General features: G+C 33.1%; 1 protein-coding gene across 6 annotated transcripts in view; it reads right to left on the reverse strand.

The window, feature by feature from the left end:
- The window catches only part of ss (aryl hydrocarbon receptor spineless), a 424,929-nt gene that overhangs the window by 20,200 nt on the left and 384,570 nt on the right, over nucleotides 1–20,159 (reverse strand). For 2 of the 6 annotated variants that reach the window (XM_081729337.1, XM_081729307.1), the window contains 4 exons: nucleotides 19,827–19,933; nucleotides 16,812–16,953; nucleotides 11,136–12,491; nucleotides 2,540–2,573 (listed from right to left, as the gene is read on the reverse strand). In XM_081729337.1, the coding sequence (XP_081585463.1) occupies nucleotides 2,540–2,573; nucleotides 11,136–12,491; nucleotides 16,812–16,953; nucleotides 19,827–19,933 (1,639 nt within the window). The remainder of the gene's footprint in view (nucleotides 1–2,539; nucleotides 2,574–11,135; nucleotides 12,492–16,811; nucleotides 16,954–19,826; nucleotides 19,934–20,159) is intronic. The other 4 variants (XM_081729356.1, XM_081729317.1, XM_081729347.1 and 1 more) reach the window with 2 other exon arrangements.

The following is a 20,159-nucleotide window of genomic DNA, read 5'->3' on the forward strand; positions in this document are numbered from 1 at the left end:
TGATTTAGCAATAATTTTCCGGACACAACCTTGAATACCAATTTATACAAATAATCAGTAGCGGATTTAGAAAAGTATTTTAGGAGGGTTTTTTCTGATTGTTTCGTTTCCTAAAAAGTCCTAATTTTATTTGGGAAGTGCTTGAAGTTTATGAGTACAGGCATAACTAATATTTCGTTTCGTTTATATGTTTAGCAATAATCTTCCGGATACAACTTTAAAAATCATTTTATACTGAGAATCAGTGGCGGATTTAGAAAAGTATTTTGGGAAGGGTTTCTTACTAATGTTTAGTTTTTTTAAACATTCGTAATTTTTATTTGACGGGAGCTTAAAGTTTATGAGTAAAGGCATAAATAATAGATATTTCGTTTGTTGCAGACATTCCGTAACTTTGGGGAACGGGCTTCAGTCCGAAAGACCGCCCCCCTAACCTTCGCAAAACCGTCACTACTGGTAATTAGTAATAATAACGATTTAAAAACAATAAAAAAGGAAGTCGCCCAACTCACAGTACACGCACTATTTCTACATTCACAGATGGAATGAAGAAAAGCTTTGACAGAATGGTCGAATGCTGGTTGAATCCCGGACTTCCTGATAGAAGCGCAAAAGCTAATCACTCAGTCATGTTTGTTGTGCAGTTGTATTTAGCTTAACTTAAATATATTCCGTAGTCTTTTTTTTGGGGGGGGGGGAGTTCCGTAATGATATGTTGAATCCCTCTTGTTAAAAATTCAGAAAACTTGAGGATTGGGTAAACTGTGATGGTGGTTCTATAAAACTTAACTGTAGAATTTCAAGAATATACAGAACCAAAAGCTCTAGATGTGCAGTCTTTAAGTGTATCATATAAATCTAAGTATTTCTCTTATGTTTTATTTTAATTTTATTTTGTTTCAAAAAGAGGGTATGGAATATTTTGAAGTAAAAATACTACATACTATTTTGCTAGTTATTTGTGTATTCTTTAAAAAGAAGTGTTTACTTTTAGGGTTGGCTGATTTACACCAACTTTTTTTTTTTAATAACTGGTTTAAACCACAAAAATAAAAAGAATGAAAAATGCGAATCGTGTGAACTTCATGGTAACGTTTCCAGATATCAAACCACCTGCAATAGTTTTATTTCCCTTTCACCTTTTAATCAAGGTGTCCCATGTTCAATTCTCGGTCGAACCACAATCCTTCTTTCATGCGTAACCCAAGTAGCGGTTCGGATGTCAGTTTAAGCGAAAGTCTTCTCCTTGATAACCTCGGTATTTCGTAAGGATGTTAAGCCTAAATATACGAAACAAACCAAATTGTATATTTCTACATGCCTAAATGCGTGTTGTTTTATAAAGAAGCCAATATTGCTTAAATATATTGATAGAAATTGGCAAAATTTATCGATTGCCTACGTAGCTTCCAACATTAGCTTGGATTGGACTTTCAATGATATCTACGTACCGGTACTAAATTTGTAATTTAATACCTCAGTTTTAGCGTACTGATTATGGTACGTTGACCTTTAAATTTTACATGCAAAGCAATAACAGGATTTTCCCGTTATTGTCTTACATTTCAAGTAATGACGGGATTTTCCCAATGGCTAGGGCGGGAGATTCTCAACTTAAGAAATTTACTGACCGCACTTCTTTAAGCTTATGGGAGTTCTTCCGGCATAACCCCGCTGTTGCATAATAACATCAAGGCGAAACAAACTTAGGCTATTTCTGTGAATATGTAATATAAATACATAAAGCAAAAAATCTAAGTCAAAAAAGCCTGGTTTAAACCAAAAAAGCCTGGTTTAAACATCCCCCAAAAAACGGGTTTTTGGCATTTTCAAAAACAACCACGGTTCTTGCCAATTCTGCTTACTTTTGTATATAGGAGGTTAAAAAATTCTTATTATATACATTGGTTAATCCTGTGGAATTCATAATGTAAATATGTTGAAGAAAAATTGTTTGAAATATTTTTTCGAAATTCATAGTTTATTTTCGATGTTTTATATTATTATCAGCATCAACCACTAATTAAATGATTTTTTGTGTTATAGAGAAGCGATACAAAGTCTGTTTTATCAATTTAAAGCAGTATTTTGAAAAAAGCCCAAAATTTCCGAAGCAAAAAAGCAAAGCAGAAAAACCGAGTTTTTTTCCAAAAAAGCCGGTTTTTTTCCGAGCCCTTGCATCTCTATTAAAAACTCAAATTTTGAACTTCGTGTCTATATAGTATATAAGATAGATAGAACAGTCTTTGCACTAAACTAGTGTTTAGTCATCGGTAGAAAATAGCAAATTTACATATGAAAATCATAAGCAATACGTTATTTAGTTTTGTTGAAGCTTTACATACTCGGTTTAGATCAGAAAACTTTGCTTCTTTATATTTTTCTAAAATATCATTATTTTCCATGAAATAAAATTCTGTATTTAATTACCTTATTTAAATAAAATTTCGAGCACAATATCGAACACTTAATCTATATTTTATTTTTATTTTCGTATATACTAGATACATGAGCTATATTATGCGTTGCTAATACTTACCGTGGTAAATTGTGATACATAATTACCTTGATACCTATGGTGAAGTAACGAATTAGGCACATGCAAGAGAAAGAAGTGGTATGGTGATATTGTAAATTGGCATTGAGAATGGGAACAAAGTGAAATAAGTTGCAATAACTTATAATGTGATTATATCACATAACACAATGCTGAGGAGAAGCAGTGATGCATTTTTTTATTAGTCATTTCTTATACACTAGTACTTTCACTCGACTCAATACGACTTGAATAATTACCAGATTTATTTTGTTTTCTTATATAATAGTACAAAGTTAGTAATATTACTTAATTATTTATTATAAAGAACTTAGCTAAATGTGCATGTGAGGTTGATTTATTTGGATAGAAAAAGAAGATACAGTTATTGCAAGATTTATGTATGAATATGTATGATTATAGAACCTTTACCTTTTTTCTATTATTCCAAGGAAAAGCAAAGGTACGCTTTAGAAATAAAAATAATTTCTTCCAGATGATGTGAAACTAAATCAAATTTTATAATACATTATTCACTACAGATACAGAACAATTTACAATGAAGTCTGTAATGAATATTGAAATGCAAGATATGTATTTCCATTAGTACACATCTTTCCAGAATCATTATTTTTAAACAACTCATATTTGGTAAGCGTAAGAAGGGAAAAGGAGAAATTATTTTACAGGGCAGAAATACAGGGTGATTAAAAAACCGGGAAATTTTGGAAATTAAATAATTTCAGGAAAACAATTTTTTAAAATTATTTATCTCATTTATTAGTAAAAGTAATGCCATTTTAGAATACATACAGTACAAATTTAGTAACCGGTGGCTACTGGATAACTAGTCATTGGTTTGGCCAGTGGCCACCGGTTACTAAAATTGTACTGTATGTATTCTAAAATGGCATTATTTTTACTATTAAATGAGATAAATTTAAAAAAAATGTTTTCATGAAATTATTTAATTTTCAAAATTTCCCTCTTTTTTGAATCACCCTGTATAATATTCTATGCTCTGAAGAGAGCAATTATTTGTGATTGTACACTTTATCTTGAGAGCGAGCCTAATAATCTTCATGAAACGAGATAAATCTACAGTTTTCCAGAAGCGAAAGAGAGATTTAGCTAGATCTTAACTTCGGAACAATTCATTTAGGGATGGCTTTAGAAAATTCATTTAAAAGTAAGTTCTAATTATTTTAATTAAATGAAATAAATATACCATTTTCAGATAGGAGAAAGTGATCTAAGTAGATCTCGCAAAAATTAAGTTGAGTTGATTTTGAGTTTAACGTCCCGTTCAGCAGCGAGACTATATGAGACGCAGACCTACTGATTAATGTGGAATCCGAACCACATGAGTTCGCAAAAATTATTAGAATTATGTACATATCTACATATTGTTTGTCATAGTAAGTTTGTTACTCACATCTTTCCTCTTCGAACAAAGATCGATCTTCCTAATGTTTTTCAACTCATAAAATGAACCAAAGAAGAAATGAATTTGTTACTACACAAGTAGGGAATATCTTTAAAAATTTAATTTAGTTATATGAACTCTTTTGGATTTTTTTAATAAGGCGAAAAACTGTTCTAGCATTCCCGATTTCTTTGGAAAAATAAATTGTCAGTTAAAATTAAAACTAACTATAACCCGAAGGATCAATGCCACATTTACGAGAGCTCTCCATTGACTTCTGTGCTTTCTGGAGTAGTTTCTACTTTTATTCCTATTACTGCGAGATCCATCTTAATATTGTTCTCCTATTTGTTCCTAAGTTTTTTAATGATCTTTCTCAGATTAGATTTCCAGTTAAGATTTTGAAAGCATTATTACTTTCTTCCATTGTGGCTACAGAACCTGCTCAATTGAGCCTCTTTGATTTAATGACCCTAACGATGTTAGATAAACGGTATAAATTATGCAGTTTTTAGTTTCGAAGTTTCTGTTATTCCTCATTTCTATTCCTCTAGCCTCAGTATTTTATTTTCAATTTTAGTCTACGTTCTTCATTCAAAGTAAGCTGTCATGTTCACATTCATACAGCACAACAGAAATGGTTAAGAGTAAAATTAGGTGAAAAACAAATTAATCTCTTTTGGTAATTAATACCGTAATTTTAAGAATCCAACTCTAGAGCAAGGCTTCAGATCTCTATATAGCTGAGCTATGCTACAATTTCTAAATTACATTCATTGTTTTGAAGTTATTATGTAAGTACAGACATTTTTTTCTTTTTTAAAAAGTGAACACCAATCTTTCCTTCGGAAGTTCCCTCCTACCCGTAAGTAAGATCATAATAAAGACGTGCATAGTATTTATGAAGTATAGGCATATTTGGAGGTTTGGATTGTAGTAAATCATTGTAAATAGAATGAACGATAGCCAATAGAGTGTGAATCCAAAGAATTGTGTTGAAACTAAAATTAGTGTAACAAGCTAAAACATAGTCCCTTATTTTATCTAAAACTTAATCATTAGAGTAACGCACATGCTTTATGTTTTTTGATAAATATGCCCTTTTCTTTTTGCAAATTATGCTTTATTGTGATTTGTTTTAAATTTTATTTTATCAAATAGCGTAAGTAAACAATTTTTTCTATGTCTATTAACATTTTGTACATCATAGCTTCTTTTATACCAATGAACTGAATTCAAACGCCATTTATCAATATTTTATATTGATTTTTTTTGTGATAATAAAATAAGTTTGTAAGATAGTATAAAGTTAAAGAAGTACGCAGTACAATAACGACAAAGCAATGCTTAACAATGACAATCTAATCATCGATGTCACTTTCGGTTTTTTCAATTGTATCACCCTGAACAGATGTGTTAATTTCAAGCTTTAGGTTTTTTCTTAGCTTTAGGTTTAGCCTCAGATTTTTCTTAAGAGACACCAATTTTTAGAATCCAAAGTCCAATTGAGTATAGAAAAGCTTCTCTCAATTGAGGATCATGCGATTCTCTGACTCAAAGTGGGTACGGAACATAAAATCTGTAATTTGGTTGTAATTGTTGTCCTGTTTCTCACAGAACTGCATTTATGTTTTTAAATTCTTTAAATAGGTATTTTTTTTACTCTTTAAAATATCTATTTCGATATTTTGATAATTATATGTATTCTCTAAATCTTCTAAATTGTTACGTCTAACAATACTGTACATTGTTCGATATAAATTCGAATCAAATAATTTGAATGTCGAATGTTAGAAAAATAATGTAATAATCTATATATATAAAAGAGAACGTACAAATCCTTTGTCCGCTCATCACGCTAATACGGCTGAACCAATTTATTTTATTTTTGGGGGGTTATTAGGATTTGGACCCTAGATGGTTTTTATCATATCACTTTAATTTTCAATTACCAGTGTCTTGAGATAATTGACCATTCAGGTGTCCATTACGTACAAATCCTTTGTTAGTTCATCATAGGTATAAAAATAAACGTATTTATATGCAACCCGCATGACCGTGTCACTCGGCGGGTTAACATACATGACAGGCGTTATAATGGTTTTTATCATATCACTTGAAAGCGAAAAAGTAAAAATTATCTAAGTAACAAAGTTTATTGCGTTCGGGGGTGACCGCAGCGAAGCGGGGCGGGTTAACATAAATGAGAGGCGATATAATGTTAACATTTACTGCAATCTTCTATGGTTTTTATCATATCACTTGAAAGCGAAAAAGTAAAAATTATCTAAGTAACAAAGTTTATTGCGTTCCGGGGTGACCGCAGCGAAGCGGGGTGAACGCTGCTAGTGTTTAAATATCTGAGTGTGAAATTATTAATTAGATGAGAGATTTCAACCGAGATATTAATAAGTAAATAAATTTAATTCCTGGTTACAATATTTATACTAACAATTAAAAAAGCAGTTAATGTTTCAAATTTTATGTCTTATTTTATTTTATATATTATGTTTTATTTTATTTTATATATTATGCTTTATTTTTTAAATTACGTTTTATTATGCTTTTAAAATTAGTTTTATGTAGACCTTTAAACAACTAAAATCACTTCAGTACTAAAAGCAGTTAATGCCTAGCTTAGCAACCATAATTTAAAGGGTATGCTTTTCATCCTTATGGTTGCTCTAATCATCATCAGCAAATATTGTGTCATCATTAGCCGATCATTTAAAGCAAAAATGAAAAGCTTTCAGTCTCCACGTCCTCAGTAACTCTATTGTCTTGGCGTAGGAGTTGTCTACCTTAATCTATCAATTGTAATCTCTTTTCATGTTCACCGCAATGTTTATGAAACAACTAGGAAACTTTTGCGAGGATCACGGTCGTCATCGTCAGCTTATGCAAGTTTGAAAAACGTTAATAAAACATATGAAAAAGGTGAGGGCAGGGGTAAAAGTGTGGAGGAACGTAAGGTACGCCGTTACTTCACTCCCAAAAAGTATCTATAGCGTCCCCCCACTTTCCATAAAAATATAATGGGCAAAGATAGGCACGGGGGACGGCGTGATGTCATGTATCACCCTACTTTTTCAGATCAACTTTTACCCCTGGGTGAAGGGATAAAAAGGTAATTTGAAGAAACTAAAACACTTCACGTTACAGAACATTATGGAAATGGACACTCATTGATTGCTGTAAAACTAGTCACTGTTCATTGTTGTTATTCTTTTCTTTCCAAATGGTGGCAGTATTCAGAATAATAACAGTCGAAAGAAATAATAATACTAAAAGTGAACAGTGGCCAGCTTTACAGTGGTCAATTGCCATTAGTGTTCTGTGACGTGAAGTTGTGTAGTTACTTCGAATTACCTTCTTCTTTCTCCACGTCTTCCACACGATTTTACTGTTTTTTTTTTTTTAACTGCTTTAGATTTATATGATCTGAAGATGAGGACCATGATCCTTAAAAGCAAACGTTCCTTATTTTTCATAATTATTGCGGTAAATATGAAGAATTTTCTTTTGTTTACTATTACTACTATTGTCACTGCTCGCAATATGTAAACTGTTCCGTAGTCTCCCGTCTTTATTTATGTTTCCCTTCCCTCATATTCTTTACTATGTCACACAAAACGCTGCTTCTTCTTAAGCTACAGGTATGTCTTAACCAGTTATTTTGCTCTTCTTAATATATCTAATATTTTCCTTCTCGTATGCTATGCTTAAAAGTATTTCATCTAACCCACTTAATTGTGGCACTTCAGATGACGTTTAAGTTCAATTTCAGCCCCCATCGGCATGAGAAGAAGTGGAAAATAAAATGGTCAAAATTACCAAGATTATTGTCGAATCCATAGTGTTCGGGGTCGCTAAGATGAATACTGATGAACGAAGTGGTGAGAAATAAAAATATCCAAAATGACCGAGAATTTTGTCTTCGAGATCAAGAAAGTGACTGATCCATGTGAAGTAACTTTTAGAATATAGTATCAACCTCAAGTTTTGGGTTTAATCGTGTCACTTCGACTAAAGTTTGTATTTTGTGGGGGCAGTATATTTCAAAATTTTATGCCAAAAGTGGAGTATCTTATGAATTATTATCATTACAGTTTCACTGAAATGCACAACCTAAGAGGGAATTGATTTGAAACACTTTCCATATTTATTTATTTATTTATTTTTTAGATTCTTTGAATATTGGTAAGTAAATTTACTCCTTAAGAGTCAACAGCACGTCTGATAGAAAAGGTCAATTTTTAAATAAATCTTAGCGATTCTTTAATTTATAAAAATAAAATAAAAGAAAAACATATACTACAAATTGAATTCATCTATCAGATAATAGCAAAATCAATCTACCGACGCGCATTTTTTACTTTAAATTTTGGAATCTTTTTTGGGGGGAGGAGGTAAATTCTTAACGTGTTGTGTACCTATGCCATCTTCGTTTTTTTAGGCCATTGATTTACATGAGAAGTTATGTTTCTAAGATAAAATTGTACAACCCTTTTTATATTCCTGGTAGCTAAAATAATTTGCTATATTTCGGCTACTTTAGCGAGTGTTCATTTTCAAGGTCCACAGAGACTTAACATTTTCGATACGTAGCCCGGGGTAGGACTCGGGGTAACTTATTAATTCAAACAGACGAGTTCGCTAATATTGCAGCAATTCGATCCAACAACACCAATTAATGTTATTACATTACCTTATCTATTGTTGCTACAGTCTTTGTTGGACTTGGTCCTCCTTCAGGATAGATTCCCATTCTTTTCTCTTCTTTGCTCTACTTCTCCATGTCATTATTCACATCTTGTTTAAGTCATTTAGTACATCGTCCAGCCATCTGAGTCTCTCTTTCCCTATGTTTCTCCTTCCTTCGAGAGTTTTCTTGTAATTTGTTTCATTCCTTTATGGTCTTCTATACGTTCTAGATCCCCAAACCATCTTAATCTACCTTTCTTTATTTCCGTTACTATATCACTATTATTATATAGTAGTTCTAACTCTGTATTTGCTCTTATCCTCCATATTCCATTTTCGCATACAGGCCCATATACAGGGTTGCCCAAAAGTAGGTATACAGACCAGCATCGATCAAATATTATATGTTAATTGATTAAGATAATGTATTTATTTGCTTCGGTCTGTTCCGAGCTTCAGGTATAAGTGAAAAGATATTAAGAACAAATAATGAAGAAACAAAGTTAACCTATATGGATAATAATAAGTAAATGATATAAACTGTCATGAGCCGATCAGTACGCGACTGTATACCTACTTTTGGGCCACCCTGTATGTATCTTTCTTTTCCATCTTCTTCATTGTTCTTCTATCTTGGTTGTTAGTGCCCATGCTTTTGATCCATACATTATGACTGATCTAATAAATGTCTTGTACATTTTGTATTTTAGTATTTCTAGATACAGATTTTTGCCTTTAGTAGGTTTATCAATGAGTAGTAGCATTTGCTTCCTGCTGTTATTCGTGCTTTTATTTCTGTTTCTATTTCGTTATTGTCGTTGATTACTGTGCCTAGATATTTCAGTTCCTATACTCTTTCATATTTTTGTTCTCTTGCTTCAAGTTCTGTTACATGAATAAATGTTATATTCATATTGAAATATGATGTTTAAATATTTATTTGCCATGTATTTCGCATGTTTACTTTTCTTTTTACTACCTGATACACACACACTAAACTGATAGGAAGCTGGAATTTGCTATATAAGACCGGGACCAAACGCGTTAAATCATATTTTACAGTAAGATCTTCATATACTTATAGCTTCAAATTACTGGAACTTCTTAATTTACATTAAGAAGTAGTGTATTTTTTGAAACTAATTATTATGCGGAGGCTTTCAATCCTATACATCCCCCCATGGAAACTATGTTAGAGTGAAAAGCGCATTTAACATAATACTTAATACCCAGTTCTAAATTTGTTATTTTTATCTTACAGGTATACGAGAATATTAATATCAACTGAAAATTCCTCTTAAAGTATTCTTCTATATCCATCAGCAAAAACTATGGAACCTATTAGAGAGTCTATAGGATTGTGAAGACCTACATAACAGTAATTTTTTTCTTAAATACGTTATTTCTTAAAAATAAGTTACTTCGTATGTAAATTAAAAAGATCCACTGATGTTGAAGCCAAAAGCATGTGAAGATCTTATTGCAAAATATGATGCAAACCTCTATGGTCCTTGAAAATGGATACTCGCTAAAGTATTTGAAATATCGGAAACTATTTCAGCTACTAAAAGTACAAAAAGGTCAGTACAGTTTTTTTTTTTTTTTTTTTTTAATTTTTAATACTGTATGTATTCCATAGTTCTATTGGTCAATTATTTTCTGGTTTTCTTTGAAATACCTGGAATTTTAATTATGTGATTTTACTGACTTCCTTTTCATGTCTAGTTAAATATTTCTTACTTTATTCAAAATGAATTTGCATTACAGATAAATTTAATTTTGATAAAGTAATGGACATTTAAATGGATTTCAAGAAGAAATCAGTAAAATCGAAACCTAAAGTCCATGTCCATTTCGAAGAAAATAATTTTCCGTATAAATCAATTGCACAAAGACGAAAATGGCCAGGTATTCGACACTGTTAATATTTCTGTGTTCACTGCATCAAGTATAGTCATCTACAATAAGTCTAATATTTAGAAGTTCTCATCACATTCGGAAAATGTCTTAAGATATAATTATCTTTATAGGGGATCGATGAATTGAATCGGATATTCAATTTGGCTCATTATGCATAAATGAAGCTGATTTTCAACCTTGATGAGTTTTAGTGTTTCTACCTTCAATATTATATAAGACATGTTAAATAAAAATCACTGAAACTACTGTTACAAGGAAAGATGTGGATTACAGTACAGCATGTATTCAACATCCAGTAAAATTTCGAAGTAGAATATTGCAAAATCGAGATAAAATAACTAGTTTTCCAAAATGTGATGTTTCTAGAATGTACCTTTACTTTTCCAATGCTAGCAAAATAGTAAAGTGTGATGAAAAATGAAGTGATAAAAGCGAAATTAAGGAACTCAATGGAAGTGTGAATTGAAAGTGCAACCCCCACCATGCACTAGAGAAAAAAATAAACTTAAAGCTACGATAAAGAAGACAAAAAAATCAAGCCTCACTCACTGGGGGGTGTGGTGATACGGGGTGTAAGGATAGTACTGCCATACCTCGCTCCCACTCTCACTGTAACTGACGTAACCACTTGCTTTACTCGTTCCGTGCGGACTAGTTGGGCCAGCGGGAGCAGGGGGAGAGGCGGGATTCGATTTCGGAAGCGACGTATTACTCCCCCATTTACAGGCAGAGTTTAAGGAGTTCATCTCGGCCAACGATTTGAGAGGGTCCACTGTCACATTGGAGACTACACCAGTAACACTACTATACTTTTTGTTCACTTCCTGTCCCGTCACATACGAACTGTGCACCACTGCTCCATTATGCGAGGTTGAGGTGGTAAGTCCGGGGCTTGTGGAGGCCACTGACGCAGACCTTGTTGAAAGTGTACCACTCCCGCCACTCCCCCACATGAGCACAGTCTGCCGTGGTGTGTCGTTCGAGTAATGGGATAGAATGGACGGCTGGGTCAGAAGACTGCTGCTTGACGTGCTTCCTACGCTGGTAACCTCCGTTTTAATGTCCTCGATCTTTGGAACTAGTCCATTGGTTGTAGCATGCGTTGACGTTGGAGACAGTGTTTCCATCTTCTTTGTCGTAGGACAAGTAAGACTTCTGCAGATCTCCACGGTGGGTTTCAGGTCACGCTCCATGGACGTTGTCATGATGGGCTGAAGCGCTGCAGCAGCTGTGACCGCTGATGTGTTTGTGAGAAGACCTGTGCGCGGGTCTGTCGCCGACGTGTACGAATCGCAGTTAATCTTTGCTGCCGTTGCTGTTGTATACGCTCTGTCCGTGGTGGCAGCGTATTTCGTGGTATCCAACTGACAAGAGTACAGTTTGTCGTCCGTGGTAGGTTTTGCTAGCTGCGTCGTGTCGTATGTTGGCAAGCAACTTGTTCTTGGTGACATATCCAAGAAGCCGTTACTGACATACGGTGTTGCCGCATGATGAGCGTATTCAGGATAATAAGTCCCAAGAGTGCGATATTGGAATAAATTTTCTGTTGAAAGGAACCGGTTATCTAAAGGAGCGGCGTACAGGTTCTGGAAATTTTGTAGATTTTGTTGCATGTACAGTCCATTGTCTGTAGGGTACGTAGCCGCAGCTGCTGCAGCAGCGGACGCATACATGTTATTCAGGTTGGAGTACGTTGTATCCGCAATGTACTCGGTGCCCAGTTTGCGTTTTGTACGGCACGTGGATAGGAAGTCACGAAGTTGAGTCTTGTATCGCCTATTCACTCGCTGGGAATGTACCACAACCTCTGAGTCCGTGAAGTAGCTGTTGGTGAGTCCAGCGTCTAAATAGCTCACCTTGAAGTCCATTGTTCGCTTCCCTAACAGATCCCGGCCCTCCTCCTCCCTGAAAAAGAGAAAATAAAGAAACATGAGGTACTGAATTTATAGTTATTGAGTGTTTTACATTAATAAATACTTTATTATTGATATGATACATAATTTGTGTTTTTCGGTGCGTGCTAAATGTAAACTATAAGGGAAAATAGTCATTTCGATTATTATGTCAGTATTATAATGAACAACGACTATTACAAATAGATATATCACTAGTATGGAAATTATAAAATTTATATGTCTTTAGATTGGTGTCTTTCGCTCCATTGTTTCCATCTTTTCGTTATGCACATAAGAATTTATATATTTTAAAAAATGAACTCAAATTCTTTAATTCTGTAATTTCGCTTGCGTTCATGCTTGCGTTCGCTTGCGTAGCAGTCCTCAAATGTTTGTGACTGCACTGCTAATGACTACTATAGTTCAATTGTTCTGCTTTAAGACTGAGATTTAGATCACTTAGTAGATCAATTAAGATGCGGCATAGAATTAACTATAGTAGTCGGCAGAACTACTATAGAAGTCTAAACAGTGCAGTGTGGTGACAAACCTATAGCAGTCGACAGCAATGAAGGGGTTTTAAAAACTTTAAATGAGCTATTTACTTTTATTTAATGAAAATTTTCTCCAAATTTTGTAACGAAATATAAACCACATTGCAAACATCCATGTAATGTTGAGGAAGTTGAGTTCACAGCTAAAATATTAGCAGGAGAGATCAAAAGACCTGCATCTCCGATTTCGCTACCTCTGACAATAGCAATACACAAATATTTATTGGAACGAATTTATTTCAAAATATACTGTAAGTTATATTACATACTCTCTTCTTAAGATACTTATAATAGGTATCTAATCTCTTCTTAAGATAAAACAATTCGTCTAATAGTTTCCTAGGTTAAAAAAGTCTTTTGTCTGAACTTAAACTCTGTTTGACTACTAATGCGTTTGAATTGTGCTTTATATTGCATAACTTTCACATTCAAGCAAAATATACACACAATGATACAGAAGTGTGCGTATCACTTAGGTTATATTCAGTGTAATTCATAATTTACACTCATCTCTATTTCTATATTAATATAAAAATTGAAAACACTAACTGATAGTGTACTTTTGTTTTACTTTATTTAATCAAGAATTACAGGACAGGCTTCAAGAAACTTTCAAGTATCTCCACTGAATTGCAGGATAGTTATAGACTACCTCTCATGATAATTAAATTCCTGGGTATTAACCAATAGCATAAATGATAGAGATAGATGTCTGAAAAACTGAATAATTTATTTATTTTCACTTCATTCCATTGTTTGATGCTTTTCATGAAATGATGTGAAATTACACTTTCCGAGCGTTAGAAAGTTATTTAGTGAAGTGTCTTGGCTTTGAGAATACAGTGAAGCATCTTGTAAGGCGACCACCCTTAAATCGATCTTCTATAGGGGAGTGGTCTTTTTAAAGAGAGTTCAATAATGTACCAAGGAGTTTCAAGTTAGGGATTAAAATTTAAATATGAAGAAATTGCAATGGAATTATAGAATCTGTTATATTTTCTGTTGGTTTTATTTAGAAGAATTTTATGTTAGTTGAGTGAAATTGAGAGGGACTTAGGGTATTGGAAAGTGACATCACTTAATTAGTGGTAAGCGAAGAAACCCGTAGGTTACACCTCAACTGACACTTCAATTTTTCTATTGCACTATTTACCATACTATTTATCAAGTAGACAAAAATGAGAAAAAGAAAGAATACAAATATAGACATGAATGTTATTAAGGTAACTTTTTAAGGCTATGGTGTATGGTTATTGATTGAAAAGAAAGAAGAAAAACAATTCGATGACACCTAAACAATTGCCTTTAACCCTTACGAAATATTTAAACTTACAGAATATTTCTCAAGCGCTATTATAATTATAAAATATGCAAAGGAAAGAAAAAAAAGTTACCGCAGTTGGTTCTATTTGTCGGGCTATATTAACCAGTTTCTGTCCGAATCCCGAGCAAATAGCAAATATTTTTATGACTTTCGGGGTTCATGATCTCATATTTGTATTAGATTGGTCGTAAACAAATGAAATTATTATTATTATTATTATTATTATTATTATTATTATTATTATTATTATTATTATTATTATTATTATTATTACAGCACATAGAGCCAAAAGAAGATCTTGCTCGATTGATTATTATCTAATTGTTTTAAGATTTCATCTCTAATTAAATAGATTATATTCATTGCTAAAATTCACGCTAGAAAACCTATTTTTTTTTTTTTTTCACGACAGGAAGTATAATTTCGAAATTAACTCTAACTGATAAATACAATGGGTGCTCAACATCGATTAAAAATTACCAGTGGGGGTTTGAGCCCCGACGCACCCAAGCAGTCGGCGCCTATGCTTACATGTTGTTAAATCTTAACTCATTATTGAAAGTTCGCAAACGAGACACTTACAAAACGTATGTAGCAAAGCGCTATGAGTAAAATATGGTCTTTCATATATGTATAGACAAATAACTTAACTAAAAATTAGGCAAGACAGACACTATCACAAAATACACGTACATAAAAACTATGTTGTAATCTTTTTCGTTAAAACTTCGTCAAGCAAGAAGAGAGAAAATTAATTTTTTAGAAACGAACTGTAACTATGGAACGTCAAGTACAAATTATTTTGATGTGATGTCTCACTGATTAACACATCAAATAACTTACAATCTATGTGCGAAAGGATTCAATTAAGCTACATTTTTTTACTATTTATTTTTCCCTACTTTTTTTACCCTCTTCTTATTCCTTTTTCCTACTCCTTCAGTTTGATAAACCATCAGTAAAAATTATTACAAGATAGATTTTCCCTGAATTTTGTGACAGTTTTTTGATAAATATAACGATATTGCACACTCTAAGAATTGTTTCTTCCACAGCTATGTTGTGCTGAGTTTTTCTTCTATGCTATGTGACGTTATAGTACCATAATGCTGTATTGTGTAATCTAATAGCCAAATGCATGTATTTAGGAACGTTTTTACAGTAATTTCAGAAATCAAATTATCAATTTCTTAGCAGCTTGTTAGGCTATACGTAAAGGAATCTCTCTTGTTAGCATCCATTATGACGAGCATAAGATTGGAAACGATCCAGAATAAAGAATACTGTAGTGCAGGATTTCTCAACCTGGGGATCGCGAAGATAAGCGGAAGAGATAAATATAATTGGAATCTAATACTGGAAAATATTTTTAAATATTATTTAAAATTTTGTTCTGATAGGCATATTTTTATTTTTATACATACTGTTAAGAACAACAAAAAATAGGTCTGCTAAAACATTTTCAACAGGTGCAGAGTTGTTTAAAAATCAATCTAACTGAAAGAGGTACGATATAATACTAATGAGAAGTGCATATTGAAATACCAGAAAAATACAAATGCAATAAAACCTGCATATTGAAACAATCAAAATTGAAAGCTAATGAGATACTTAAGCATGGTGTGATTTCACTAGTGTAGCAATGTCCAGTTCAATCTCCGTGACGCACATTATCAAGTCATTTTCAACTGATAAGCGATTTCTTGTCTTTGTTTTAATGCTTATCATGGAAGAAAAAACACTTTCATACAGATTCGATGTAGCAAATAGAAGTATTAATTTTAAAGCAGCAGAAACCAGACCAGGATATTTTTCTCTCCTCTCCATCCAGAACTTGTTCAAGTCTTCGTTACAGAAAACCAATTGCAAGGACTTGTCGCTTTTAATCCATTCGCTTTTAGGGAAGTTACTAAATCCACCATATACAAGAAATGGATTCTACTATTATAGAAATAGATGCATATCGTGAGATATCCGCAATAGGTAGATTAAAAATCTCACAGAAGCTTATTAAAACCAGAAATTATAAGGAGGTCGCTGGCAAGAGGATGTGATAAAATGGGGATCGTGAATTAGGTTGAGAACCACTGATGTAGTGAAAGAAGTCATTGGAGAAGCCTCGTATATATCCATACCAGACAGGAAGCTGGAAACGAGAAGTTATGATAACAGTAGTAATGAAACTAATACATGAAAATAAAATAAAACAGAAACAATAACAAAATTGTAGATCATTTTGAAGATTATACATTTCACTAGTATAAAACTTAAATACGGACAACTCGAAAGACAACACGAAAATCTTCATCTCTAGATAAGCTTTCTTGGAGCACATGATGCGTTGCTAATTGGCATAGCAGCAGGCAGTTTACAAGTCAAATGGCGTGAAGGTACAATTCTTAGAGAGTGTTGTTAACAGTAGTAGAGCAAAAGACATTATAACTGTACTCACATGAGAGGACGATGGGTGCTGATAACAAAGTCTGGCTTGGAGTTTTTGTAAACCAGCCTAGAACTTGTTTGGAGCCATTGCCACTGCCCTTCTTTGGTTTGATACCGATAGGCTATCATTCCTGAAGCCCCAGTCTTAAGTACTGAAAAAAAAAAAAAAAACGTATTATGTAGTGTTAAAAGTGTCAATGTAGAGAATCAATTAGTTCTAGTACATTGATACTATATTTTAGTACATTAATAGTATTTGTGCCAAGGATGTTATCAAATAGAGGACTGCCTTTATAACAAAATCTTGAAGCCATACGTCACAGCTTCGCCACCGCCACTCAGCCAATAAGATCACAATGTTTTGAGCCAACATTCATGGCGGAAACGAAGTAGACAATTAGATGATGGCGGGAACGAGAGTAGCCAATCAGACGTACCGATGTTCGGTTGTTTTTTGGCTTCATTGAGTTAATAGGATGAAGATACACATGGGAAGATCCTCTATTTTATAACATCCTTGATCTGTGAACTAAAGCTATTTGTAAATATAGCAGAAATCTTATCTGCAAAAGTAACTAATGCGTTGAAATTCAAAGACAAAAAAGTGTCATTCAGTCAATCGCATATTTTTAGCTGAACTTTATTGACTGTACATCCACAGAGGATTTGATGTTAATAACACTGACTCCTTCCTCTATTTTTTATGTACACGAAAATTAACACAACTAGAAATTCTATATTTCTTTTTGCTCGAAGTACATTATGGAGGACCGAAAAGGCAAGAAGTTATGCTATAAAAACATGGTGAACCTGATTCAATCTTACCATGCGAAGTTGAAAAGTAGTAGAGTAAGCTTGACTTGACGAACTACCATCTGAAATTAAGTTGACTGTCTGAGGTTTGTTCTGTTTTTTATGTATCCCAATCCTCGATGAAATTCTTCGACGAAGAATAGGGGCCGCGGTGGCTTTGGTGCATGGGATCCTTGATTCAATCCCAGCTGGCACCAAGTAAACTTTGTAGTGGACAAACACCATGTGCGTGGGTTTTCTCGGAGTTCTCCTATTTCCTTCCACTTTCTTCATTCCAAGATTTCATTCATTTCTCATCATCAACATTTCCTTTAGCCTAGCCGGCATAACCGTTGGTCGTGAAACTTAAAGATTTCATTTTTTCTTCGATGAAGAAAAGACGAAATACTAGGTTTTTAATTGCGTTAATATTTATTTCGAAAGTATTCCAGGAAAGCTTTGTTGGTTCACCACGATATAACTCAGTAAATTGCAATAGAAGACAAAAGAATATTTTCAAGCATAACTTATAATAGTAATACGATAAACTTTAATAATACTTAAATGTCTACGAGTTTGAAGACATTAATTAATATATTTCGAAGTACAATAGACTCTCAGCTATCTGTCCTAGTTAAGAGAAGAAAATACCCGTGATACAATTAGAAATAATGTTTTTGAACGATCTACTCGAGTTTTAACGTCTCCATAAAAACGCGACTGTACCAAGGAGAAGTAACCATCTACCAAGGACTTTTTCAAACACAAGACTGTAGGTTTTGAAATTTTCTTAGGTCTACCTGCATATTGAGTAATTATTTATCAATGGAAAGTAAAATAAGTTTAATTTTTTTAAGAACTAGGCCTATGTTTTATGTTAATGTTTTACTTATCTTAAAAATTGTATTACGTACAATTATTTTATGTTTCTTGTAATTAAGTAAGACATTATAAAATTTATCTTACAATGTGTACAATCTTCTAATTCTTGGATTTCCTTTTTCTGTAAGAAACTTTTAAAATATACAGTACAGTACATCATAAACATTCATGAAGTATGGCCTAAAAGAGTAGAAAATATAAACAAGAGCGGGATTTTTTTTAGTGTTTTTTTATGGAATGAGTGGGGCAGGAAATAAGAATTATAGAACACAGTGGTGTGTAGCTTTTGTGGTATCCGACTTTCTCTTTCCCTACATTAAGAGTCTTTATCCCGGCGAAATTAAAATATCGCTAATTTTACAGTAATTATGTGATACCTTCAAATAGATAAAAGATAATTGAAATATGGAACAAGAGCGCCCTAGACAATATTATTTTGCGTCAGGTACCGTTATCACAAGTCACCTAGTGGCTTTCCGTTTTCAGCCGTTTAGAAACGCGAAAATAAATGCCTATTTTCCAAATGGCTCGAAATCGAAAGCAGATGAGTGAGTCGTAATAATGGTTTCTTATGTAAAATAATATTGTCTAGAGCGCTCTTGTTCCACATTTCGATTATCTTTTATCTATTTGAAGATATAACATAATTACTGTAAAATTAGCGGTATTTTAATTTCGCCGGGATGAAGACTCCGGATAGTCGAGAGTCTACTATACAGGGTGTTACAAAAATGGGTTGCAATATTTTGCAAATAGATTCCTCACATCAAAATAAGAAGAAAAAAAAGTTTATATGGACCTGTGTTTAAAAGTGGATATTTCGGGGTTATAGGGTGCCGAAAACTTAAAACAAGTGAACTTCATAAGTTCATAGCTCCATCACTATGGGACCATATCGTGGTCAGGTCAAGACATCACTGAGGAACTGGTATGTGAACTATCCAAATATCCATGTTTAAGAATGCTCCAGTACTTGCACACCAATTTTTAGAGACGTAGGTGGAAAATAAATGATCAAGTAATCCCAAACAGCCTCTCTAAAAATGATTGTGTAAGTACTGGAGCATTCTTAAACATGGATATTCAGATAGTTCACATACTAGTTTCTCAATGATGTCTTGACCCGACTACGACCGGTCCTATAGTAGTGGGACTATGGACCTTTAAAGCTCATCTTTTTTTCACGTTTTTGGCACTCTATAACTACGAAACTGCACTTCCGACCACAAGTCCATATGAACTTTTTTCTTATTTTGATGTGACGACATACAAGTAAAAAAAAGAATTATTACTAATATCAATTACAGAATATGAACTAAAATTTATACTTTGGATTTATGTAATCACTTACATTCTTGATGTGCGCTTGCAACATAGGCGAGGTCATCGTAATGGACTAGATCATAACCACCCATGTTAGCTAGCTCTGTATCAGAGTATCCGAGAAGCATTTTGCCCCTGAAAAAAAGATAAAGATGGGCATATTTAATCGTACGTTTATAGCTATTTATGTATACGTTTATAGTTAAGATAAATATAATATAGTTATCATCGATGTAATGGTATATTTCATATTCTCAAAAATTTGACTGACTCACATCACATACAAGTACATATCTATAACAAGGCATAAATTGAATTACATTTTCGATTATTTGGTTTAGAACTGTTGTAAAATACAATT

Source organism: Thermobia domestica, chromosome 1, assembly GCF_964235325.1.
Source record: "Thermobia domestica chromosome 1, izTheDome1.hap1.1, whole genome shotgun sequence".
Classification (NCBI taxonomy): domain Eukaryota; kingdom Metazoa; phylum Arthropoda; class Insecta; order Zygentoma; family Lepismatidae; genus Thermobia; species Thermobia domestica.